The 25,431-nt window shown below is 46.2% G+C and overlaps 1 protein-coding gene across 1 annotated transcript in view; it reads right to left on the bottom strand.

Annotated features, from left to right (window-relative positions):
- The window catches only part of Rapgef5 (Rap guanine nucleotide exchange factor 5), a 225,919-nt gene that overhangs the window by 72,542 nt on the left and 127,946 nt on the right, over positions 1 to 25,431 (bottom strand). Inside the window, 1 exon segment of the mRNA XM_040742315.1 lies at positions 245 to 363. Coding sequence (XP_040598249.1) covers positions 245 to 363 — 119 coding nt within the window.

Below are 25,431 nucleotides of genomic sequence, written 5' to 3' on the forward strand. Positions count from 1 at the left end.
TTGTCCTTTCCCTGGGAGCTGAGTCCATCTGGCTGCTAAGAGCTCTGCAGTCAGCTAGAACGCTGGTGGAGAGGCGGAGAGAAAAGGGGGAGGGAGGGAGAGAGGGAGGGAAGGAGGGAGGGTAGGGCAGGCAGCAGCAGAAGCAGAGCGAGTGAGTGAGTGAGAGGGAGCAGGGAAGGGAAACAGCAGAAGGGAAGGAAACCCAGAGCGTGCCTGGGCGCTGCGCAGCGTGGGGGACTCTCACCTCGCATCGCTCTCCACGCTCCCCGTCGTCGTGGGGGCTGGGCCACTGCTCGCTACTTTCTTCAGCACCAGCACACTCTGGCCTTGCTCTTTAACCTGAACCACCGTCTCTTCATCATCCTGCTTTAATTGTAGATCAGAGTGATGGATGAGAGAAGGGAAGGGGAAGAGAAAATTAAAAAAAAGGAAGCCAACTACCCTCACCTCGTCTATTCAAAGAGTTGGAAGGAATTAGGCGCCTGGTCAGGCATTAATAGTACCGAATCCAGGCTCAAGGTCTCTGGAAACACAAAAAGACTTTTAGAGACATAAAGATGCCAAGGCAAAGAGTGGCGTGTAATGAGGATTCCAAGAGTTTATTTTTACATCTACCTTCAGGGACAATGTGATTTAGGGAATAGAAAGTTTAAAGTTTCAAGATGCACAACATACTAAAGGCAGTCTTCTACCTGGCTAATAATGTTGCTTAAGCATTATTAAAATCAGAAAATCACAGCATAACTACTATTAAACACTAAGATAATGAGTCAGGACTTGCTTTAAAAGGTGGTCAAATGGCTACCCATTGGGTCACTCAGGTCAAATCCTGCCACTCTTCCCTGAGGTGCGCGTGTGTACACACACACACACACACACACTTACACACACACACACACACACACACTGGGGGGCACAAGAGAGAGAGCTTTAACTGTGCTTTAAAATTTATCAGGCACTTGTTTTACCTAAGTACAAGCCAAGATGAATGTCTAGTTAGACTGTCCTCTAAGCTAAACCCCCAATGCCAGGGGCCCCTGCACTGACTTCCTTCATCTCTGTCCTGTTTTAAAAAGGCGAGAAGCTTAACCATCATTCATTTCTGCACACACAGCTCCCATAGTGCAGAGCCATGGCCTGACCTGGCTCAGTCAGGGGACATTCCCTGCTGATCCAGCAGTATGGGACCAAGTCTGAGCCAGAGGCACAAACTTCCAGGGCATTTGCTGTGACACTCCTAATATGTAGTATCCAACCACAGGAAGACCACCAGAAAAAAAAAAAAAAAAGAACCATAAGAGGCACATAAGAGAATCCAGCTTCTATGTTCTTCGATGACTTGGGAAGACTAGAGCAAGAAAAGTTGGGAGCTTGAGAGCAAGTTGGTCTCCTCTTAAAGATGGGGCCAGCTGTTTGCAAAGGAAACCTGTGCTAACACATTTCTGCTGCCGACAAGATCCTACCTACAATTAGGCACAGGCACAGAAGGATATCCTGCCCTCCTGCATGGATAAAAGGACCATATCCAAATGCCTTAAAAATGCTTCTATAGACCCATCATGGATATCAGTGCATTTTACTCTCTTTTTTCAAGACGAGAAAGGTGCTGATATCACCATAACTGCTAAGCAAGTCAGCAGTCCGACTGTGACCTCAACACCAGATTTCTAAGAGAATGCACGTCTTCCTGGATTTTCTCAAAAAAAAAATCAAACAAACAATATCGGTCATCCTAAATGACAATATAATTGCGTGATCATTCCTTTTAAACCTCTTACTGGCAAATAATTTTTGCAACGTAGGACTGATGTATTATTATGTTTCACCGAGGTCATGCACGTGGTGTCTGTGGCAATTAATGCTGTATATTCATTTTCCAGCTCCCCAAGGAGGTTCGGTGTGACTCCCGCAACATGAATACCAATGTGTAATTGCTATCCTTCATTTCTCCAGAGCAGTCCTTTTGTTAATCCTTGTGAACTTAAGTGGCCTGAGAGAGGGGCATATATGGACCAAAGGACGGGGGGGCAGAAGGAGGCTGGGATGAGATGCATTGAATAAGACGAATAATTCTATTATTCGAGAGAACAGATGTGAAGAGACAAAAATCTTTCCCCCGGCTTCCTCTAATCGCCAGCCAATATTCATTTTATATGAGCCGCTGTCATCCTGAAGTACGCTTTACATCCTATGTGCGCGTGATATATGGCGTTATTAACTTTTGCAGGCTGCGCACATACATATGGATGGGCAGGGTTTTCTCTAATGCCCGTGTAAGTGATATGTATTACGAGGCTGTGCACACAGCAGCCATACTTTACTGGGCAGGAGAGCGGCTGGATCAGATTGATGTACCATCAGTAGCATCTTATGTCATTGTAATAGGTTCCATTTTGAAACCTGTTAAAAAATAAAGAAGAGAGAAGGCAGAGAAATCAATGAGTAAGGGGAGGCAGGGGGAGGTAAATTACTGAGACCTGCTGTGAAGACACAAGAAGCCCGTGTATTACAACCATCTATGGAGGAGGGCCAAGTTAGTGCTTCCCAACGTGGGCACCTTCCCCTTATTTCTCTCCCTCCCAAAGAGGAAAAGGAGCAACCGACACTGAGGCTGTGGGTATGAAATTTTTATTCCGGGGCTTGCTGTGGTAAAAGTAAGCATTAGGACGAGCGATGGGAAAAATACGCCCAGTGACAGATTGACCATGAAACAGAAGCATGAAGACTCCGGACTGACAGTCATTTATGTGACAAAGAATGAGGTCCTTTTTGGGTTAGGACATCCTGCTGGACGCAAAATGGCAAGTTAAAAAAGGTGAGACAGGGCTGGAGAGATGGCTCGGAGGTTAAGAGCACTGACTGCTCTTCCAGAGGTCCTGAGTTCAATTCCCAGCAACCACACGGTGGCTCACAACCATCCGTAATGAGATCTGGTGCCCTCTCCTGGCTTGCAGACATACATAGAGGCAGGATGTTGTATTCATAATAAATAAATAAATAAATCTTTTTAAAAACTTATTAAAAAAAAAGGTGAGACAAACTCTGTTCTGCTCCAGAGGGAAGGGAAGGAGAGAGAGAGGGAGGGAGGGAGGTGGAAGAGAGGGAGGGAGGTACAACCTGAGAATTTCAACACACAGAGCTGGGGCAACCTGAAGAGCCTGTGCCCTAGCCAAGAACGGGGAGTGGGAACAGGGTGCTGGAGAGACAGTTAGGAGCCCTAGCTGCTCTCCCACGAGACGGGGGCTCAAACTCCCAGCACCCACGTGGAGCTTACAATTGGGGATCCGACGTCTTCATATAGACAGGCATACAGGCAAAACACCGTGATGCACATGAATTAAAACACACACACACACACACACACACACACAAATGTGGGATCGGGCTACAAAACAGACTTCCTCTCGGAGAGAACCCACAGGCTCAGTGAAGAAGGAGTAAGGAAGGTGGAGACTTCACAAGCAGTGGCTTCTGGAGGAGGGGTTGAGGGGCGCAGGGCATGGGGCTGGTAGCCTAAAGAAGGTATTATTGGAAAAAGTGGCCTCGGGGATGCGGCAGGGAGTAAAGGCAGTTGTGACTTGTGAGGAGAAGGGTCGCCGGGCACAAATGGCTGAGGCTAGGGGAAAAAACGCGTTCGTGGTTTTACGACCTGCTCTAAGCGCTCAGGGGGCCTTAGAGGAAAAATAGTGACTGATGAGGCCCATCCAGGAGGCAGCGAAGAGACATCACATCGGAAGCCAGGGTTGGGAGAGGACCCAGGGCTCAAGCGCATTAGGAAAATAGCCCTTCATCACAGAGTGTGTGCTTGGCTATGGAGGAAGGGGAAGATCTGTTGTGATGGGGAGGGGGGGGCTGCTGACTTGTGCGTGCTTGGCTAGTGCACTGAGAGAGAGCATCTTTAGTGTAGGCACTTAAGCTTTCTGTTCTTTAATCTTTCCTCGCTCTCGGTTCCTGAAGCAGCCTGAACAGGTCAGAAACTACAAAGGAAGAAAGGCAGGCAGCCTTCCTTTACTCAAAACCTAACCCCTTTCACACACCCACCCGAATTTATGTTAATGAGGTCACATTGGGAAAGTCACCAAATAACCCCCCCACAGGAGGGCCTGGCAGCCAGGAGAACCAACCAACTGCTCGGAGGGTTGGGGGACTCTATGTCCCTATCTCTACCTCTAAAGGTCTTACTGGTCACCAGCGGCCAACGAATTAATCAATTATGCCTATACAAGGAAGTCTTCGTAACTAACCCTAAAGGGTTTTCAGGGGGTTTTGGGGAAGGTGAGTCTGTGCGGAGGGCAGCACATCCCAGCTGCTTACAAAGGGGCCTCTTGTACCTGGGACCCTTATAAGCCTTGTCCTCCATCCTCCATATTTCTTTGCTGTTCTCTGTGCCCTTTAAAATATTCTTTACAATAAACTGGTAAACGTGTTTTCCTGGGTCAAAGGGGGTCGGGGAGTGGTTGTGGAAACTCTAATTTATAGTCGATATATTAGATTAGAAGCACGGGTAAGTAACCTGGAGGTTATGATTGGCATCAAAATTTGGGGCAGCCTTATAGAGCCCAGTGCTCATCCCGTGGGGCCTGATGCTATTCCCCGGCAGACAGGCAGTGTCGGGATCCAGTTGAATTGTGGGTACCCGGGCTTGGATCACTACAGAGCTGACTGTCTTTCTTGCTGGTGGGGAAACCACCCCACCACCCCATGCGCACCTGGTCACAAACGTATTCCGGGTTGGTAGTTGAGTGACAGAAAAGAAAGAAAAGACTCTGTGCTCCCCACAGCCCGTACTTTCAAACCCCTGACACTGAGCTGAGCTGGCTCTTAGAGCTAGCTGTGGATGTCCCATCTAAATGATTTTTGCAGGGAATCAACACCAGACGAGGCCACCAGAGAATCGCAACAAAAACGCAGCTATTTAGTCATGACGTCTGAACCAAGAACAAATATTGCTCAACCCACAAAGTTCCCCAACCCACAAAATTCCCCCAAAGCCTTATCTGCTATCTGCTCTTTCTTCAGTGACAGTGGTAGCCGTGCCCTGGTCTGCACTCTCCGGCGGGAGGATAAGACTTAGTCACGGAATTACCCTAGTTTCTGGACAGTAATCCAGAGGAAAGCCTCACTGCCTTGGGGTCTCCCCTGAGTCCTCAGAGTACCTTCTAATAACTCTCTCCCCCAGGACGCCCCTCAAGAGAGAGCATGGAGTCTCAAGATCCTTACACAACGGCAGTAAGCCCAATTCAGTCAGTCACCAGCAGGTGTGGTCCTCACAGTGGTCTCTGGCTGGAAGGCACTGATGGGGTAATGAGGTCTGCATACCGCCCTGGTGTCCGTGTAGAGTGAGTGAGAAGGGAAATGGCGGTTATGGAGTTATAGAGAAGAAGCATCATTAAAGTGTGAGGGGTTAAGCGTTCCTGTCAGTGACAGCAGGGGTGGTGGTGGGGGAGGGGTGGGGCTCATGATGGAAAGGAGGAAGCTTGACAATGGATGCCCCCCCCCAGGAACAATGAATCCCCTGAGGAAAATGACATAGCATCTTGGCGGTAAGGACCAGAGAACCGAGGCAGTGCCATGCTTGAACGGCTTAAGTTCCGGGAGGAACCAGGAGTGCTGCTCTTGCCTACTTTTGTGAACGGCCTCGAGCCCAATGTGCACATCTCCAGGGAAAATGTTTGCCCCCTAACACGCACATGAGTCCCAGATCTGCAGAGACCAGCTCTCTTTCCCAATGCAGGGGGAGCTCTAGGCGACTCTCCAAGTGGATGCCTCACAAGTTTCGCCCACTGGACACGGTAGAAGAGGAAAACACAAAAGCAAACAGTAAGTTGTCCTCAGCTGACAGCAGGGGAGCTTGCCTGATAAGAGGGTAATTGGATTGCTGGGGACTTATGACCCGTCCCCCCCCGCGAGGAGCCTTCTGGAAGAAGAAAACTGGGCAGGGCTCTGGAGTCTCCCAGTTCCTTGTGCCTGATGGGTTCTCCGGATGAACAATGCTGATGTATTCAATCAGTTGGGCTATATGATCCTGAATCTGAGCAACAACCAACCTTCCAGTGACTTAGATTAGCTTCCATGATCATGCTAGGGTTTGCTTTGGTACTCCCACATCAAACTAGTATTTTCCTCCCCCATTTATTCCCATGGACAATTGTTTTTTTTTCCAGAATGAAAACATAAAGTTGTTAATATACTGGGTTTTTTAGATTTATTTATTTATTATGTATACGGCGTTCTGTCTGCACATACACCAGCAGGACAGAAGAGGGCACCAGATCTCATTATGGATGGTTGTGAGCCACCGTGTAGTTGCTGGGAATTGAACTCAGGACCTCTGGAAGAGCAGTCAGTGCTGTTAACCACTGAGCCATCTCTCCAGCCCCCCCACTGTCTTTTTTTCTTTTTCGGCAAGGAGAAGAGTGATGTTCACAGTTTAGCAGGCTTTAATTTTACTGTCCCGAGCCAAGTTTCTGGTTCTATTTGTGTTTTCGTGCATCACAGTATGACCAAGAAAAATTGATCCTGAGTGCATTTCTCAGCCTGCTGCAAGGGTCACGGCTCCTAGCTTGAATTTTCCATTACTCCTGATTCCCCTTCCTAGGTGTCCCTGAAAACAGCCCCTTGGCTTCTCCAGGGGCAGCGCACCCCTGGTGCCCTGTGAGTACATGCTTCATAAGATCCTTACCTGGGCTCTCAGAGATGGGCTTTGGGAGCTTACACCACCTTCTGATGGTGTACTAAGATAACGATACGGACCAGCTTACTCACAGGAATTCAGATTTATCTCCTCATCTGGGGAAGTCTGGTTTCTTTGATTAAGACTCCTGACACTCGCTCCCTTGATTCGGATGAGGTGTCCAAAACCTTCCTATTCCAACCCCCCATCGTCTGACTATATGACCTCTGGCCATGTGCTTTCTGTTCTTCTCCACTAAAGGATGGCATTCCGAGGACAGGGACTGTGCCTTCTGTCCTTTTTCCCAAAGAATGGGTCAGGGCCAGGCACGAGATATTCACTCGATAAGGGTGTACACTGAGTATGCAAACGGGGAGGGACCAGCTCCCTCATGAGCCTCAAGGTCACCCTTATGGTGACGTTCCCAAGCTCCCCCACTTCCTTTCCTTCAGCCCCGAGCAGCTCACAGGACATGTCTTGTGAACGGAAGGGCTCAGAGTGCCCACTCCCTATGTGCTGGGGATATAGCAAACTAAGCTCCCGTGCAGCTAATACGTAAGAGGTTAGGTAGGTTATCACAGCACCAGGGAGGCAAGCATTAAATGCCATCGGCCCCTTAGGTCTATGCCATGTGAACAACAAAACGCCAGGCTCTGTTATAAACCTCTTGTACCTCTCACCTCCTTTTCATACCCCGTTTATCCCCTAACCAGATTTGACCCACGGCTCAAAAAAACAAAACAAAACAAAACAAAAAAAACCAAATCACACCAGATGTGGGACAGCCTGAGAGAACCTTCAGGCTGGCAATATCAGCATCAAGTCACAGGGCGAACACCCCTCCCTTCCCCACCCAGTACTGCTTCCCTGGAAGCTTCTGACACAGCCATCAGGACGCTAACAATGTAACATGCGCATGGCTAGCAGCCAACAGCTTTCTGGACATCCTTGCATCAAACGGCCAGCCCTGGCCTAACTCTTCCACAGCCAGGATCCCCTCCTCCAGAAAGCTACTACCCTGCCCTCCTGAGTGACACTCCCCCGTCCCCCCCTCCCGAGAACCACTCGGACCTTTCTCACTTAGCACCCTGGACTCAGTTTCCCCGCCCTTCACCAACTGTGATCGCTCCTGCTGCAGGCGCTTTCCTTACTTTGCGCCCTCAACAACCGGGCTGGATCCCCGAGAGACACATCGGACTCACCCAGGGAACGTTTACTAAACAAGCTAACGAGTAAGAAGAGGGGGATGCGGGGCTGGAGAGATGGCTCAGAGGTTAAGAGCACTCACTGCTCTTCCGGAGGTCCTGAGTTCAATTCCCAGCAACCACGTGGTGGCTCACAACCATCCGTAAGGAGACCTGGTGCCCTCTTCAGACCTGCAGGCACACATGCAGGCAGAACACTGTATACATAATAAATAAATAAATAAATAAATCGAGGAGATGCATGGATAGATGTGGATTTTAAAGTGAGAGACAAGAGAACACCTGGAATTTCAAAGCAGTGGTAAGCTCTGCCTTGGCTGAGACAGGAGACTCTTTGCTGGGAGGGGTTCCTCTCAGCAGGGGCAGCAGGGGCATCCAGCTACCCTGGGAGTGGATAAAACATCATTCACTCTGCCTCCACCACGTACTGAAATGAGGCGTTTAAAGAGCAACCGGCCTGCTTGTGAAACTGGATCGTGACAAACAGCCCAGGCGTTAACTTGTGAGCTTAGAATAACCCATTCTCGTTTGGGGAATCTTCGCTTGAGAAGTTCTTGTGAAAAGAAAACCAGTGGGAGACAGGCCTGGGACACAGGTCGATTTTTTAAGGTGACTTACGGTTCCGCCTTTCAGTGTGTGAAACACCGTGTGCAGTTATTAGCTACTAAATCACGAATGGCCAACGCGGATTGCTTACCCGGCAGCAAAGGCAAGCACAGCACCGGAACTAATGAGACAGTATTGCTGCATTCGAGAAGTAGACCCACGAGGAACGGGACCACAGGGAAGACCTCGTCATGACCATGCGGGTAAACCCATGCAACAACTAACATTTATTATCGAGGGCTTACCGTTTAGCCGGCAAAGCTAAAGGCTGGATGCCCATTATCTCACATCGTTGTTAAGAGTCGTCCCATAGAGTGAGCGCTACGAAAAGCCACAGTTTACAAGGAAGAGGCTGAGGCTGACGTAAAACACAGACAGGCTCCATGTACTCTAGTGTCTTTGGTCAAGCCACAGATAACCCTAAGACAGTTGGCACTCTCTGTTCTAGAGATCACAGGAGCTGGGTTCACCCTGGTCCCCAGATGCTCGGTGAGCCAGGCAATAAGTGTGTTCAGGCCTTACCGAAGCTCAAAACTGCCAAGACAGTAAGTGTTTACATTTGAGTGTCCTGGTGGCTTCGGACAACCACCCTGGGGGATGACGTTTCAAGAGAAGAGGAGGTGCTTAGTGTGATACAAGCACACACAATCCAGCCAATTGCTGTTAGGCAAAGCCCAAGCCACAGCATGGGGAAATGAGAGTTGACAGGAAACTGAGTCAGAAACCAAAGCAGAAAGAGGGTCACACTTAGCAAAGATTGGGCTGAAAGGAAGTCAGTGCTTTGGGGGCACTGATCACTATTCAACCTGTGGACCCAGAGCCAGGAAGGTCCAGTCTGACACAAGGGGAATGACCCGATATAAAAGCTGCCTTAATAGCAAGAACCAGGCAGGCATTGTACAGCTTTAAATGGTTGATTCTGTTTTGTAAACTTTGTCTCAAAAAGAAAAAACGAAAAACAAGGGGGATGGGGTGATGGTGGAGAAGGTTGGTGCTGTCACTCAGCGGTACAGTGTAGCATGACAAATGAAATTCCCAGAGGCTGATATTGGGGGTTCAAGCTTCTAGCTGACGTTCAGAAAAGCAAAGCAGTCTACTTCAGACTGAAAGGTGATCCTGGCTGCACAAACCTCAGACTGCAATCCCACACTGGTACGCTCTCCTCCACGTGGCAGGAGAATCCTGAGACTGAATGTTTTCCTGTCCTCAATGTGGCCGGGGAAGGAATGCCACTCTGAGACCCTGTTCCTGTCTTAAATACCTCTCACGAGTCCTGGGACCGAAGGCGTGTGATCTCAAGTGTCGAGATCATCTTTGTGTGAGCTGTTTCTCTTTAGGACTAGATCCATTTCTTTTGCTCAGTGTGGCCTTGAACTAACAGGGCCCCATCTACCTCTCAATCCCGAGTCCTGGGATTAAAGATGTGTGTCTGGCTCCTGTGGCTTGTGGCTGCCTTTGCTTTCAGAGTCCTCAGGCAAGCTTTAGTCAGCCATAAATGGCATATCACCACGGCACAGTGCTTGCCTAGGACACACAAGATTCTGGGTTCGATTCCCGCCCCTGGGGAAAAAACGGCACGAAAAGTCGCCATGCATCATCCCGTGGGGCCTGAGAAACATGCCTTGGGAGGTTGGCTCAGACTGCCAGGATGCCCAAGACAGATCAGAGGGGGAAATCCAAAGGCACAGCACTGTTTGCACGTGGAACTTCTGCGCCTCCTGAGAGAGGGAGTCTGGGATTGCTAATGACACGCTGCAGGTAATTTTCCACCTGTGGGTGGCAAGACAAAAGAGGCTGAGTGTGGTTCAGTTTCAAGCTGTGCAAACACAGTGCCTGCAGTGCTACAGATCTCAGGCTGAGTCAGCCCCGTCAGCACGACCAGAGAACACCTGGAGACAATCTGGATGGAGAAGGGCAGGTTCCTCACTCTTCCCAGTGCTGAAGTTTTATACAACTCACTTGTCTTGATTCTGCTTTTCTCCCTGAAGTCCAGCGTGCTGCTGCTCCCTCAACTATGGGGAAGGCACCTGACTTGGCAGCGGGAGGAATTGCTTGTACAGGCGATTCGCACACAGCTCAGCAAACCCAGCCAGGGCCCACATCTGCTCTGGTATCGTCAATGTGGGTACCGCACAACTGCAGTTCTTATCTTGGTGTGTGTGTGTGTGTGTGTGTGTGTGTGTGTGTGTGTGTGTGTGTGTGTGTGTGTGTGTGTTGGGGGGAATAAATGAAACAGAACCTTCCTCAGGCCAAAGAGAACTTTGTCTGACACCAAACTCCACAGATTCTGCTGACATCTTATCTCATGATTCTTTTTTTTTTCCTTCATGGAAATCAGAGAAATCAGTCTTTTTTTTTTTTTTTTAAGGACATGAAGACAAAAAATACTGCTGAAAGATAATACTTGGCAAAACAAAGGTTAAGGGGTGGGGGTGTCATATGCCCTGCTTACTAAGTAGATTCTGGGTTTATCACAGCACCACAAAAAAAGGGAGGAGAGACAGACAGACAGAGATGGGGAAGAAAGGACTGAAAGCAGGTGTCAACTTGTATCAGGTGAGCGGTTAAGAGTTACAGAACTCTAAGGCCCAAGAAATTCATCTCCGTACAGTTTGTTACAGTAGAAGAAGAGTAACTAAATAATGATATTTATCTCTTTATTTTTACACCATACACATTAAGTGAATAACTCAAGCTAAAGCTGCACGGATTCGTCATCTAACTGAATTCATCGCTCCCAAATTCATGAAAGCTAAAAAAAAAGTGTGACTTATTTTTAGGTGTAAAAGCAAACATGAATGTATTATGGAACTTGACCAAACAGAAAACCAATAAATGTAACAGGGTAGACAGCTGGTAGTTGATGGGGAATGTCCTTCTGTAAATATGTTTCTCTTATTGGTTGATGAATGAAACACTGTTTGGCCAGTAGGGGCAGGAAGATAGGCGGGACTAGGAGATGAGGAGAATTCTGGGAAAGGTAGGCAGAGGGAGCGACTGAGAGGAGACTCAATGTAGAGACTGGGAGGATAGGACGCACCAGGCGTTCTCCGGTAAGATATGGCCACATGAAATATATAGATTAATAGAAATGAGTTAATAATTAAGATGGAGCTAGCCAATAAGAAGCCCTAGCCATCGGCCAACAGTTTTAATAATTAATAAAGCATCCGTGTGTTTACTGGGGGCAAAGCGGCAGCGGGAACCAGGCTGGAAAGAAAACTCCAGCAACAGGTAGTTGTTCAGGAAGAAGTGCATTAAAACTTATTGCCTCTACGAGTAGTAATATAAAACAAGGTGTCTACGAATCCTAAGTCTGGAGCAAGTGTAGGGCTTTGATGCTGGAACTGTCCGCAGCTTGTGTGCCTGCTATACTAGCAGGTTGGATGGGAGCGGAGGAGAGGAAGGTGAACTGAGACATCTTGAAATACAAGGTCGCTGACTTCACTATGAGACTATTTCAATACGCTACTGATGTAGCTTGACGGATCCTCTGGGGCACAGCTGAAAAGGAAAGCCCATCTAGTAGGTTTGAGGGCATTTAGCGAAGGAGCCATTTACAGAAGTGGGGGAAAGTTTGATGAGACCATGCAGAAGGGATGTAATGATCCCAGGACAACAGAGAGAGAGAGACAGACAGACAGACAGAGACAGAGACAGACAGACAGACAGACAGACACACACACACACACACACACACACACACACAACTGCTACAGTTGAAAGGGCTGACTAGCTATGTGAATGAATACTAGATCCCAACTGGTGCCAGAGACACAAATGAGAGTCAGCCATGAAGGAGGCTGGCAGAATGGGCTGCAGCCTTTGAGCTCTGTCTTAGCCTCCCACTGACCTGGTCCCACTCGGAGCAAGAGAATGCAGGTGACCAGGTCCACAGGGGGCGGTGGCAGCTCGCTCCACACAGCGCAGGGTACGATGGAAGAGAGGATGTGAGTGGAGACCAGACCAGTGTGTCCCACACCCCACAGTCTCCAGAGATACTGTCAATCTGATCAACCCAGAGTGTGCCACAAGGATCATGGTGTCCGCTTCCTGCTGTCAAGGAAACAACTAGAAGACCAGAAAACTTTGGAGTAGGTATGCCACCGTTTCCAATCCCAGGTGCTTGTCTTAATTCTTGTCTGATACTGGCATTAATTACCACACTCAGCGCCTACAGTTTCCTTCACACTCCCATGTGACATTTGACAGAAGTTACTCAATCACACAGGTGTTACTGTTTTTTATTTATTTTTTGTCATAGAGGCTTAGATGATTTTAAGTACTTCCCAGCAGGCCCTCTTGTCCCAATATAGAAACTCTTGGTTACTGGCCAGAATTGGGAATCAGGGTGAGGGTTAGAAGAAAGAGGAGTAATAGTAGAGCCATTTCCACACAGACATCAGCTGTGTGGAGCAGGGATTTACTGTGTTTCGTTTCCCGTATTCTGCCATCAGCCAGAGCAGAGCTGGGTGGGTGGTTACTACACACCCAAAAGCTCAAGAATGAACGATAGAGAGCCAGTCAAGGACACAAAGAGAACAGTCCAGGGAACAGAAGGTCAAGGTCTTGTCCATCTGCGTTTAGGAACCAAGGCTGCCTAGTTGGGCCCAACCAGAGTCCAAGTCACAGGCATAGCTTTTTTGCAGAACAGAAACCAACTCGGATTCTGACTCTCAGGTGCCTTGAGCCACTTGTCACTCAGGGAGGCCCTCAGAGAAAAGCCAGGCTCATGGGTGCGGGCAAACAGTCAAATCGTGCTGAGGGGAGAGGGCTTTCTTTATAGACAGTGTCCTAATACTGAGCCGAGTCTTGACAAGGACTATCAAGTCATGCAGCTGGAGGAAAACACCCTTCCCGAACTGCAAGGCATCACTTGAAATAATAGGACTGCAGCCTCCCTTCAGTGGAGTTAAAGGCACTAAAAAAGGTAATGTATGCAAGGACAAACCACAGTCCCACCCCAACTACCTTTCAGTCAGCGGGAACTACGTAAGTTTAAGGTGTTTATCAACCCACACTCCTTATTACCACAGCCTTTCTCACTGAACCCATGCCAGAGGTATGCGCCATCTCTCCTCGTTTCGTGGGTAATAATCAATAATTAATCACATAAAAATTAGATGACATTTCTTCAAGGAAGTTATGGCCTGAATCAAATTATACCAATTAACTCCATCAAAGCAAAAATGGGTGTTTCTGGGCTCTGATCCTAGATTTACCACTTACTGGAAGGCTGGCTTCGGCTTAGGTTGTTCAGTGTCTTTGAGTATAAGTTTCCTTGCATTGAATGGGATAAAATGTATGTAAAAGTCCAAGCTAAGTGTTGGGAACAGAGAAAGCCCCCTCCAAAAGGAAAACAAACCCCCTAAAAACAGAAACACATATAAACTATATGCAAACAACATGCCATCCCAGCACATTAGGATCTAAGTCTTAGCTGGGAAGTAGTGGCACACACCTTTAATTCCAGCACTTGGGAGGCAGAGGCAGGTAGATCTCTGAGTTCAAGGCCAGCATGGTTTACAGGGGGAGTTCCAGGACAACCATGATTATACAGAGAAACCCTGTATTTTTTAAAAAAGATTTATTTATCATGTATACAGTGTTATTATGTTTGCATGTATGCCAGCAGGCTGGAAAAGGGCACGAGATCTCACTACAGACAGTTGTGAGCCACCATGTGGTTGCTGGGAACTGAACTCAGGACCTCTGGAATACCAGCCAGTGCTCTTAACCTCTGAGCCATCTCTCCAGCCCCGAGAAACCCTGTCTTGAAAAACCAAAGGAGACCTAAGTTTCACTAAACCTTTTCTGAGTCTTGCTATAAATTTCGTTCACCTATATGAATACATAAATATGGCAGCAATTAAGGTAACACAACTAATGACATCATTCTGCTGTGGTGGGAGCAACTCCCTTTGGTACTATGTGAGCCACTGACAGACATAGTAACACCCCAGGAGTTAATCCCATAGATTCCTAAACCAGGAGACCTAAAAAGGAGGACCAACACCTTCTACTAGAGGAGGACCATGGATGATGAGCTGGACCACTCCCTGTGGGCGATGAGCTGGTCCACTCCTGATGGAGGCCACAGTAGTTTCTCTCTGGCTATCACTATACCCCTCAACCTCCAACTGCTAAAAGTGCTCACTTCTAGAAACTAAACTCTGACAAACAAAAGCGGGATGGACAAGTTCAGGCCTCTCACTCGTCCATTTTATTTTTTAATTTCAGGAGTTTGTTAATGTCCTGCATCTTAGAAGGGGGGAGAGGGGAGGGCTGTCAGTCTGCAAGGGAACGGTGAACTTAAGCATCAGTGTGACCTGTGTGGGCAGCAAAGAGCCAAGCAGCAACAAAACAGATCTGATGTCACCTGTCCTCACTAGAGCCATCAAGGCTCTGTGACTCACCTTCTACCTGTGTGCAGAGGACTGGGGCTCTTCAGCATATTTGTATACATGCTTTCAAAGACCTTGTCAAAGGCCAACTGAGAGCATTTAGTTTTTGTATGTTTGAATGCAAGTGTGCACGAGACTAGACTGTAGAAATTTTTCCTAGTCATAATTAGTGTAGTTTTTCCCCCCATCCTTGGGATGCTAGTGAAGTGTCTGTATTGACATTTCCCCTTAGAATATCTTCATAAACACACACACACACACACACAATTTAATAGAGGCAAATTTGAAGGTAATTTATAAGAAAGGGGAGAACTTCAGATCCACACTAGACTCTTCAGTATGTCCTAATATAGGGAAAGAGGTAAAGGAAGCGCTGTTGATGACCAAGGTCAAGGTCCTTGAAGAACTTCATGGCCTTCAACACTTGGAATATGGGAACTCATTCAACCCACAGCCCATGCTTACTCCAGATAATGTTCTCTGGATTCTTTCATGCTGAGGTTTTTGTTTTTGTATGTTTTGTTTTTAACAGGGAGATGATCAGTACTGAAAACAGTTCCTATTTCTACTACTCTCTTCATATATCCTTACAGAACAACAACAAAAAAAAACCTATAATTTATCTCTAAGTAAGGTATTTTTAAGAAGGCAAATTAGTGAATAAATCAGGCATCTAATTTCTATGGAGGTTTTACAAAAAAGACAAGTATGAATAATGTCACACAAACAAAAAAAAGCTTTTTGGCTTTCAAAAATTCCCAAGTAACCCCCTGTTCTGTCGCCCCCCCCCACCGTGTGTGTGTGTAAAGATGTTCCAAGGGAAAATGTCAATACAGACGCTTCACTAGCAGCCCAAAGATGGGGGGGAAAAACTACACTAATTATAACTAGGAAAAAATGTCTACAGTCTAGTTGCAGATATAATTGCTTGGAAGAATTCACAGCAGTGGTTTTATAGAAGCCTATGAAATCAGAATAACAAGATGATGGTACAAAATTTCAGAGCAGTATTAAATGGCCAACCCTCACTGGTCCCAGTGGTTTTGGCTGCTCCATACGAATTACTCCTTTAAACAGTATGAACCCCAGAAGCCCTTGATAATGCCTCCTAATTGAGTGAAGACCTAATTCTTCATAAACTTAAATTATCTGAAAAATCTAGTTCTTCCCTTTGGTCAGACCAAACACAAGCGTCCTTCAGACTTACACAAGACAAGTAATCATAAAATGTGTTAAAACTGGAGAGCTGTTAAGACCAGGAACTCGATTACACTTCAAATCCTGTATGTGTGTGTGTAAGGCCAGGAACTCTATAACATTTCAAAATGTGTGTGTGCATGTGTGCGTGTGTAAACATTGTGTGTCAAAGCCAGGAACTCTATTCCTCTTCAACTCTTGTGGTGTGTGTGTGTGTGTGTGCAAACACTGCTTGCTGTGTATGGACAAGGATCTTTTGGTGAGTATGCACACGCACGTGTGTTAGCTTTAGAGAGGGCAAAGCTGCAAAGAAAGGGCAGCTTCAGTATTTATGCAAGTTATGAAATGAAAAATTCCTGGTTACCATAGCAACAGCTGCTAGATCACAAGGAATGGGCGTGAGGAGATAGGAGGCATCTTAAGTAAACACTCATGGGTTTTTTCCACGTTTTGTGCATTCCTGAGTGTTTTTAAGTCTGCGTAGTAACCATTTCATAAGCTGCACTTCGCAAGACTGGACGAAAAGTAAGTAAAGCAACTTGCCATTCCGTGTGCACTGTGCAAACATACAAAGTTGCTACTAAAACGGATTAGGAGAATCCTAAATGCAACGGCATATTGCTGGAGCTCTCTGGGAAGCATGTAAGCAAACAACCCAACACGCCGCGAGGCATTAGGGAAGAGAAAGGGAGGCACAGATACATTTGGATGCACAAGGAACAGCTCTCCGATCTTTTTCTCAGTTGGAGATGGAGATACAGAGAGAGGAGAAAAACGGACAGAGGGGAGAAAATGGGTTTACATGGTAATGCAGATTAAAAAGGTCTGTTTTCTTGAACATTGGCTCGCACCAGGTGTGTCAAAGACCATAATCCTTGCACAGAAACCGAATGTAACCCATGACTGTTGTGTCTATCCTTTGCCAACCTCCAACTCTTGCAAAAGCCTTATCCACAGCTGCGGCCTGTAAGCCATGGGGGTCCCTGACTTCCTCCTGCTTACCACGTCCAGACCGATTCTTAAGACAGGGAACTTATAGAAAATAAAATAATTGTGCATGTATGTTTACAGGTATGGTGTGTGTGTGTGTGTGTGTGTGGGCACCCGTGTCATGATGTTGTGGGTGCGGGTGTGAGGACAATTCTGTAGGACTGGTTCTCTCTTTCAGCCCTTATGTGGATTCCGAGGTTGAACTCAGGTCAGCCAGTTGAGTTTGAATGAAAGAATGTCTTCCACAGGCTCACGTGTGGAGTGAAAACTTGGTCCCCAGTTGGCGGGGCTGCTTGCAAAGGTTACGGGAGCTTAAGGAGGTGGGGCCTGGCTGGAGATGCATGTCCCTTTAAGGTTTAATCTATCTTGGTTCTACTTCCTGTGTACTTGCTGGCTCTCATGTGCTGTGTGCTGATAACATGCAACCAAGTGGCCTCATGCTGCTGGTGCCATGCCTTCCCACCGCTCCCCATGATGCTCTACATCCCCTCGGGAAACTGTAAGACGGAATAAGCCCCTTCTTCATAAAGCTGCTTTTTTGTCAGAGTAGTCGGTCTCACTGGCTGGAAGACGGCAAACGCTTTATTTAAGATGTGAAATCTCCAGCCAGCTTGAACGCCAGCACTGACACAATTTTGAATTTTCACAGACCTGATTTATTCAGTGTTTGAGCTCGGGAGACATTTCATTTCCACCTGTAGTTGCCTTCTCTACCAGATTTGTTTCCGCCACACACAACAAAAAACCTAGTGCCCAACACTGGGGGTAAGGCAGAGAGGCCATGCTGACAGAGTAACTTCTTCATAAGCCAGTTTGACGTGTTGGGAATATGGGTGACTTGTGTTTTTAGAAAAACAGTCGTTTGGGACGGTGCTGTGGAGTGGTTACTAAAGGAAGCAGGCTGATTAACAATAGCCAGACCGCTTGCTTGGTATTTACAAGAGCTCAGTTCCATTTAGTTCTGCTGTTTTTCCAGATTAGGAACTCTAGATCACTGTTTTGTCCAGTACATTCTGAACTCTGAAAAACAATTCCAAATATTTCACAGCTTGATTTAATACATGGTTTTAATAACTTGATAAGGCGGACAAATTCTAGCTGGTTAGGCCAGATGAGCCATTAATCTCATAGCAACAGCATTTGACAATAAATTTTTAGAAGTTCTAGCTATTTTTAGAACATAAAAGAACAGAAGGATCCTTGGCATTGACAGGCATATTCAATTAGAGTAGGGAAAAAAGCTACTGGCAGCATCCTGAGCAATCAACTGATAGCCATTGCTAAATGGCAACACCCTGCCCCCTCCCTCAAGAATTCAACACTCCAAAGTATGGACGCCACTTACATTATATGCACATGTGTGGGGGGAGGGTTGGCTTTTTAGAGTTGGAAGAAATTGTAGATGTCTAAATCTAAATTTAATAAATGGAAAATGAGACTTACAAAGGAAAAGGACCCTCCAATGAGTAGTCAAAATATTTAACTTGGAAGACCGGTTAGCAATCTCTCTAAAGTAAAAAAAAAATGTTTTTATACTAATGACAAACTAAGTGAAATGAACTTATACTTGTGATAGGTAATTAAGAAGTCTGACTTTTACATTACGAAAATAAATCAGAGAGATGTTAAAGACCTCAATGCATAAGGCAATAGTAGAAGGCCTTCGAAATGGAAGGGTGTTCAGATCTTAATGGCAAATTTTGAAATGAAGAAGAGTAGGAAAAAAAAGGGTTTTTTTTCTCACAAAAATAACTAAATAAATAGGAGATAAACTGGGGGGAAACTGTGTGTAATCAATACTACAACATCTTGTAGCCTCTAGGCATACAGAATTCATTCAAGTCAACGAATGGAAAATGGGGCCGAGGAGGCAAATGGATTGCTTGAGAAGAAAGAGAAATAGATGAGTATAAGTTACAAGCATTCAACTTCTCTTTAAAAAAAAAAAGTAATGTAAATTCGAAGGAGATAGTAAGGTTTCCCTATCTTCCCCGCCCTGACATGCCCCCCCCCCAGCAACCTGACAAAGATCTTAGAGAATCCTCCGTGAAGGTGAAGGTAAGATGGAGGGCAATCTGGAACAAGTGTTTTCATGTACTGCTGAGTAAGTGAAAATTAGCACACAAGCTTTAATGGGAAGAAGCTGGGCCCAAACACGAAGGGGGGATTAGTACAGTCTGTGGCTGTAAGTAGTAATTGCGCTAGGGAGGCACCGTTTACGGTACAGGCAGAGATGTTTGTAGAACTGGGCAGTGCAGTTGTGCAACTGGGAGGCATATTTACCCCAAGTGGGAAGGTGTGCTCAGTGTGTCAGGGAATCGTGAGGAAACACCCCCATGCACAAACCAGAGGCAGCAGGAAAAAGAGAGGAGCAGTGGTTAAGTTGTCACTAACCTTTTCCTTACTTCATCGTAGCTATCCTTTCTAAATTCCCTACAAAATTCATATATTGCTGTTCAATTGGTGATTTTTTTAAAATTATTTTTTATGTATTGAGTGTTGTACCTGCAGATACACACATGTGTGTGTGTGTGTGTGTGTGTGTGTGCGCCTGGTGTCTACAGAAGTAAGAAGGAGGCACTGAATCCCCTGGAGCTAGGCATAGTTGTGAGCCACCATGTGGGTGCTGGGAATTGAAGAATTGAACCTGTGTAGGAAGGCGTGTCCTAACCACGGAGCCATATCTCCATCCCCTCACGACTGGTACTTTCAACCCATTAAGAAATGTGTCTTAATGGCTGGAGAGATGGCTCAGCCATTAAAGGCTAGGCTCCCAACAATAAATAAATAAATAAATATATATATATTTATATATACACACACACACACACACACACATGAAATGTGCCTGGAATTCTGACATGTTGCCCAATACCTGATTCTGCACCCTGAAACATCCCTATCACACACACACACACACACACACACACACACACACACAATGTGCCTGGAATTCTGACATGTTGCCCAATACCTGATATACCTGATTCTGCACACTGAAACATCCCTATATCTCCTCCAGATGGGATTTGTTTTCAGAAAAGATAGAGGCATTGATTAATCAAAGTTCAGGTCTGTATATAAGACACACGTAAAGTACATTTGGGAGTATTTTTATAGCTAGGAAATTGGAGAGTCAGGAATGGTGATGAGTAACAACAACATGTAACCTCCGTTAGCTGTAAGATGTGGGGGATCTTTGTCATTTATGATTAGTATCCTAATAGGGTTGTGATGGGGGAAGTCCTTCTGTGTATATGTCTGTCTTATTGGTCGATTAAATAAAGCACCGTTGGCCAATAGGGAAGCAAGATAGGTGGGACCAGGAGTCGAGGAGGATTCTGGGAAACAGAGGCACAGTCAGTCAGGATGTAGGACGCGGGAGAAGTCAGAGGTCCGGACCCTTTAATCCGGTAAGAGAAGACCATGTGGAAATACTCAGATTAGCAGTTATGGGTTAACAATTAAGTCAGAGCTAGCCTATAAGAAACCAAGAAAACGGCCAACAGTGTCTCGCGTGATATTTGGGGGGTCTAAAGCGGCAGCGGGACCCAGGCGGCTGGCGGGGTTGCGCAATCAAGGAAATGGAAGAGATGGTGCTAACGACTTATGTGAGTACGTGACTAAATGATTGCCGCATGCAGGGAGCTCAATAACCAAGGGTTTTCCGGTGTCTGTGGTCAGCATCATTCAGCTAAGGGACACTTCCAGTTCACCATAGCAGAAGTCTGTGTACACCCAACCCTTTGTCCCTCTTCAGGGTCACCAGGCTGAGACATCCAGAGCTTGTCATTCTGATGGGAGATGTCCTTATTTGTATGTTCCTCTTATTGGCTGATGAATAAAACACTGACTGGCTGATTGGCCAGGCAGGAAGTATAGGCAGGGCTAGGAGAGGAGGAGAATTCTGGGAAACGTAGGCAGATGGAGTCGCCATGTGACCAGGAAGGCATTCTCCGGTAAGCCAAGACCACGTGGAAATACATAGATTAATAGAAATGGGATAATAATTAAGACAGAGCTAGCCAATAAGAAGCCCTAGTCACCAGCCAACAGTTGCATCATTGATATAAATCTTTGTATGTTTATTTGGGGCCTCAAGGGTAGCAGGACCCAGCTGGGACAAAGAAAACCGCCAGCAACATCATTCCCCATAAAACAAAAACAAAAACAAAAAAAACTGTGAAGGCGCCATTTCCAGTTGCTCTGTCCTGCCCAGAGGCGATCTCAAAGCTCAGGCTTTGGATCAACCAGACACTGTTTCACTGCATTACTTTACAGAGATCCCAAATTAGCTATGTGCAGAATGTAGGGCGTAAGTCAGAGTTAGGATGAAGAAACAGCAAGCGACAGAGGGAGGGGCAGAGCGTAGCAGTTGCCGATGGCGGATGCGCTGAGAGCCTCCCTGATCTCCATCCCGTAAGAAGGATCTCTCTCCAGGGTGTGGTGAATTTTCTCAGGTCTGGGCAAACTTCCTTAGTGTGCTAAGATTATGAGTAACACATCGACGGCCAGGGATTTCTTTTTTTTTTTTTTCATTAGTGACTTGGGTGGAAATTGAAGGCCAGATGCACTTGCCAAGTTACGGTGGAAATGGCATATTTAATAGTTCAAGGAGTCATCAAAGGTTTCCGTGCTCAAGCACCTGGCATCCAAGTACATTCTTTAAATGCAAATCAAGACTCCACTGGTGTGTGTGTGTGTGTGTGTGTGTGTGTGTGTGTGTGTGTGTGTGTGTGTGTTTTGCCAGGAGTGGCATCTGGAATCATTCACATGCTGGGCAAGCCTTCTCTCGCTGAGCTCCACTGCAACTCCAAGTTTCCAAGTTATCTCCTTTGTTTTCAGGGTTTTGAATTTTTACCTTCTTTAGGCTGAAAATCTCCCCTCCCCACCTCCAGGGTTGTAACCTGCAGAAGGAATGTATTGTTGCCCGCATGGCCAGATGTGCTCCTGTCTCTGCCTTTTCTACTCAACCGAATCTTTTAATATTCCAGTCACACCCATTACTAGAGGGGACAGAGTAGTTTTCATAGCTCCAATTACCCCATCTCCCACCCTGTTTTTACAGACATATCTGAGTGTTGCTTTAATACTGAGATAATTTTTGGATATGTGCTTCCTGATGGTTGTTTAATGAGAGGTGCCCAATGACCCCATTTATATTTTGCTGACAAAATTATTGGTTTCTGCTTCCATGAGATGCGCTAATTTTCTGATGGGGGTAACTGCTAATAAAGGAGGGAAATTCGCTTAGTGGAAGCAGTTTATTGGAGCTAAGGGCCATTTCAATCATGCTAGCCTTGACCCAGGATCCTACAGTATACAAATCCAAGAACACAGAGGGGGTAAACTTATGTCCTCTACCAAGCCTACGGGAGTTCAGTTGCTGTACTTTTACTAGTGAGTTTTTGCTTCCGTTTACAGAACCTAAAGATAATCTGCTTTGCTAGGAAAAGATTACCAATGGAGATATTTTAACATTTTCTTGTGATTAAGAATCATATTTTATTCACCAACCATCTTAAGGTGACTGCTTAGAAATCCCATGTAGCAGGAGCCAGTTTACAAAGGGAAGGACTTCTTATTAACACAAAATACATGGCATCTGAAGTTCCTTCCAAAGCATAGAATTCTCAGAGGAAAACTCCAGTGCTCTGATTGATGGTAAAAAACAAACAAACACACACACACACACACACACACACACACACACACACACACACACACACAAAATCCACTGTCTCCGGATTTGTAATAACAGTAAGAGTGAGTTCACTGAGCAGAAACTTACAGCATCCAGCAACCATAAATTAAGTTTGGGATTTCATGATGCATGTAACCACTAGGAGACCATTAGAACTCTCTTCCTAAGAATCTCACACTAAATTCCAACCAAGGCAAAAACTCATGCAAAGTTTAAAAGAGTCATCTATACCATGTGCCACCCTCCCTCTTCTCTGGTGGCACAGGGGCCAAAATTTCACCCTGGCAAATCCTACTCCTGCTCCACTTTGGGGGTAACAGGATATATATGCTCTTATGACTCATTTGCTTTTCCTGGGCCCCTCAGAAATCCCTGCCCGGAAGACACTTCCTGCTATGATAACCATCATGTGACCATCCCTAATCTTGACTGTTTCTTGGATCTTGAAGAGCTGTTAATCCTTTATTATGATTTCACCGTGCCTTAATCAAGCCCAGCCATTCCTGGAACCTTCCCAAAGAAGACATTTATAAAGGATTGTCAAAATTGTTGGCTTTGCTCACTTAGTTGTACGGGAATGTATACATACACGCAATATCTTATTTCTCCACCTTTTGACGCGGGAAGGGAACCCCACAATCTAACCCTGTGCCACAGCATTGACATGTAAAGATCTAAATAATAATCTTTTCATTTTCAATAACAGAATAGACAGGTGTTTTTTTGTTGTTTTTTTGTTGTTTTTTTTTTTGTTGTTGTTGTTTTGTTTTCGAGGCAGGGTTACTCTGTGTAGCTTTGGAGACTGTCCTGGAACTCAGCTTTATAGACCAGGCTGACCCTACCTCACAGAGATCCGCTTGCCTCTGCCTCCGAGTGCTGGGATGGATTAAAGGCGTGCGCCTCTGCAGCCCGGCCAGAGTAGACAGTTTTTTTTTTTTTAAGTCAAAGACATGGCCAGGGGAAGAAGTTTGGTTGATAAAGTGCTTACTTACCCAGCATGCACAAAGCCTTGGTTCCATCCCCAGCACTGAGGGGATTGTGGTAGAAGGAGCAAAGGTACAAAGCCATCTTTGGCTGCACAGAGAGTGTGAGGCCGGCCTAGGACACCCGAGGCTGTCTTTTAAAAACACGAACAAAAGCAACCCCCCACCCTCCAGAAAGTGCTAAAGACAAAAACTTTCCATGTAACGGCAAACAGGAACATAGTCTTGTTCTAAGAAAAACATGGATATTTAGCACGACTTATTAGAAAAATGTGTACTGTACACTTGCCCACAGTCTGTTATGTTCTGTTAGGATATTTTAGCAGTCCTCTGTTTTTGCTTCCTTAACACAACATTTAGGGCTGTTAGATACCAGATGGGATTTTTTTTTCCCTCTCCACCCACTCCCCACCACGGGAAGAAAAAGGGCTTTCGCGTTCCTCATGAAAATGTTTAATAAATCCCTTTTGTTCTTAACTCAAGTATCTGAATCACTTCAGATCAGCACACTCCGTCTGAATCCATACGAGGCAATCATACAATAGAGTAAGTTGCACGTAAGTGAGTGCATGACAGACCGCCATCAACGACATGTTCCTCGTCCTAGCTGCGTGTATGCTCGCAACTTGATCTTACGAAACTCTGGCTGAACCAAAGTCAACCTTTTAAAGATAAGTGGCAATGCAGCGGTGTATGTAGGGGAAAGACATAAAGTTGAAAGCACGCTGTAAGCAGACACTCTGTCTCCTCTGGAACTGAAGCTCCCAGAGCCCTGCTTTTCCCCTCAGATCTCAACTCTACATGCTGCTCATGGTTTCCAGCAAAAAAAAAAAATGAGAGTGAAGGAGTCAGAAAGCCAGCTTTATTAAGGAGCGGGTGTGACCCATTCTTCACCCTCAAGCCCATCCTCACCCCTCGGCAGAGGAAACTCAAACGCTCAAACCAAAGGTTCTCACTCACAAATCTTCTCAAGAGCTCAGTGTTTTCCTCCCATCCTAGTGCCCTAAGCTCAGAATCACATAATTATAAGCTCTAGGCTAAACTCAAAAGATCCCTACTACACCCTTTGTCACTGATGCTATCTCTACCTAGCACATAATACTGTGACCCTTTGACTATTCCTACAGTTGCCACCACACCTGCCTTGCCTCTCTCTAAAATGCCTAATCCTCCTTGTCTCTCCACTCTTCCCCCCTCCTGTATGTTGCCTTCTCCTTGGGGGGAAGTTTGGGCATCTCTCTTAACTACTTGAAGTCTCTATCCAAGGTGTTCACACACAGGCAATCCCGCTTCCCCCATGGGTAACTGGACATAGCCTTGGATTCCCCCTCGGAGAGCTGCTCTACAAGGGGGAATCGTGTGTGGACGGTTCCCCGGGGAGGCAGGGCACAGCATGAGTTGGTTCCTCCATCCCTCTACTCTTCCACAGCTCTTGATTTCCTTTCTAATACCGGTACATGGTTCTTACAGAGGTCCCCATCTGCCTGGGCATCCTTTCCACCGCAGCCTGCCTTCAAGTATCCACCGGAAACCCAAACAAAGCCGATCCGCTAGGGAGTTAAGGGTTACTTGCCCAGACGACAGCTAATAAAGTATTGGACATAACTGTATTAGTTTAGATCACTCAGCAGGGGGGTGGAGAAGGAAAGCATTGGTTCTAGAAAGAGCC

This window comes from Mesocricetus auratus, unplaced genomic scaffold (genome assembly GCF_017639785.1).
Source record: "Mesocricetus auratus isolate SY011 unplaced genomic scaffold, BCM_Maur_2.0 Super-Scaffold_15014, whole genome shotgun sequence".
NCBI classification, from domain to species: domain Eukaryota; kingdom Metazoa; phylum Chordata; class Mammalia; order Rodentia; family Cricetidae; genus Mesocricetus; species Mesocricetus auratus.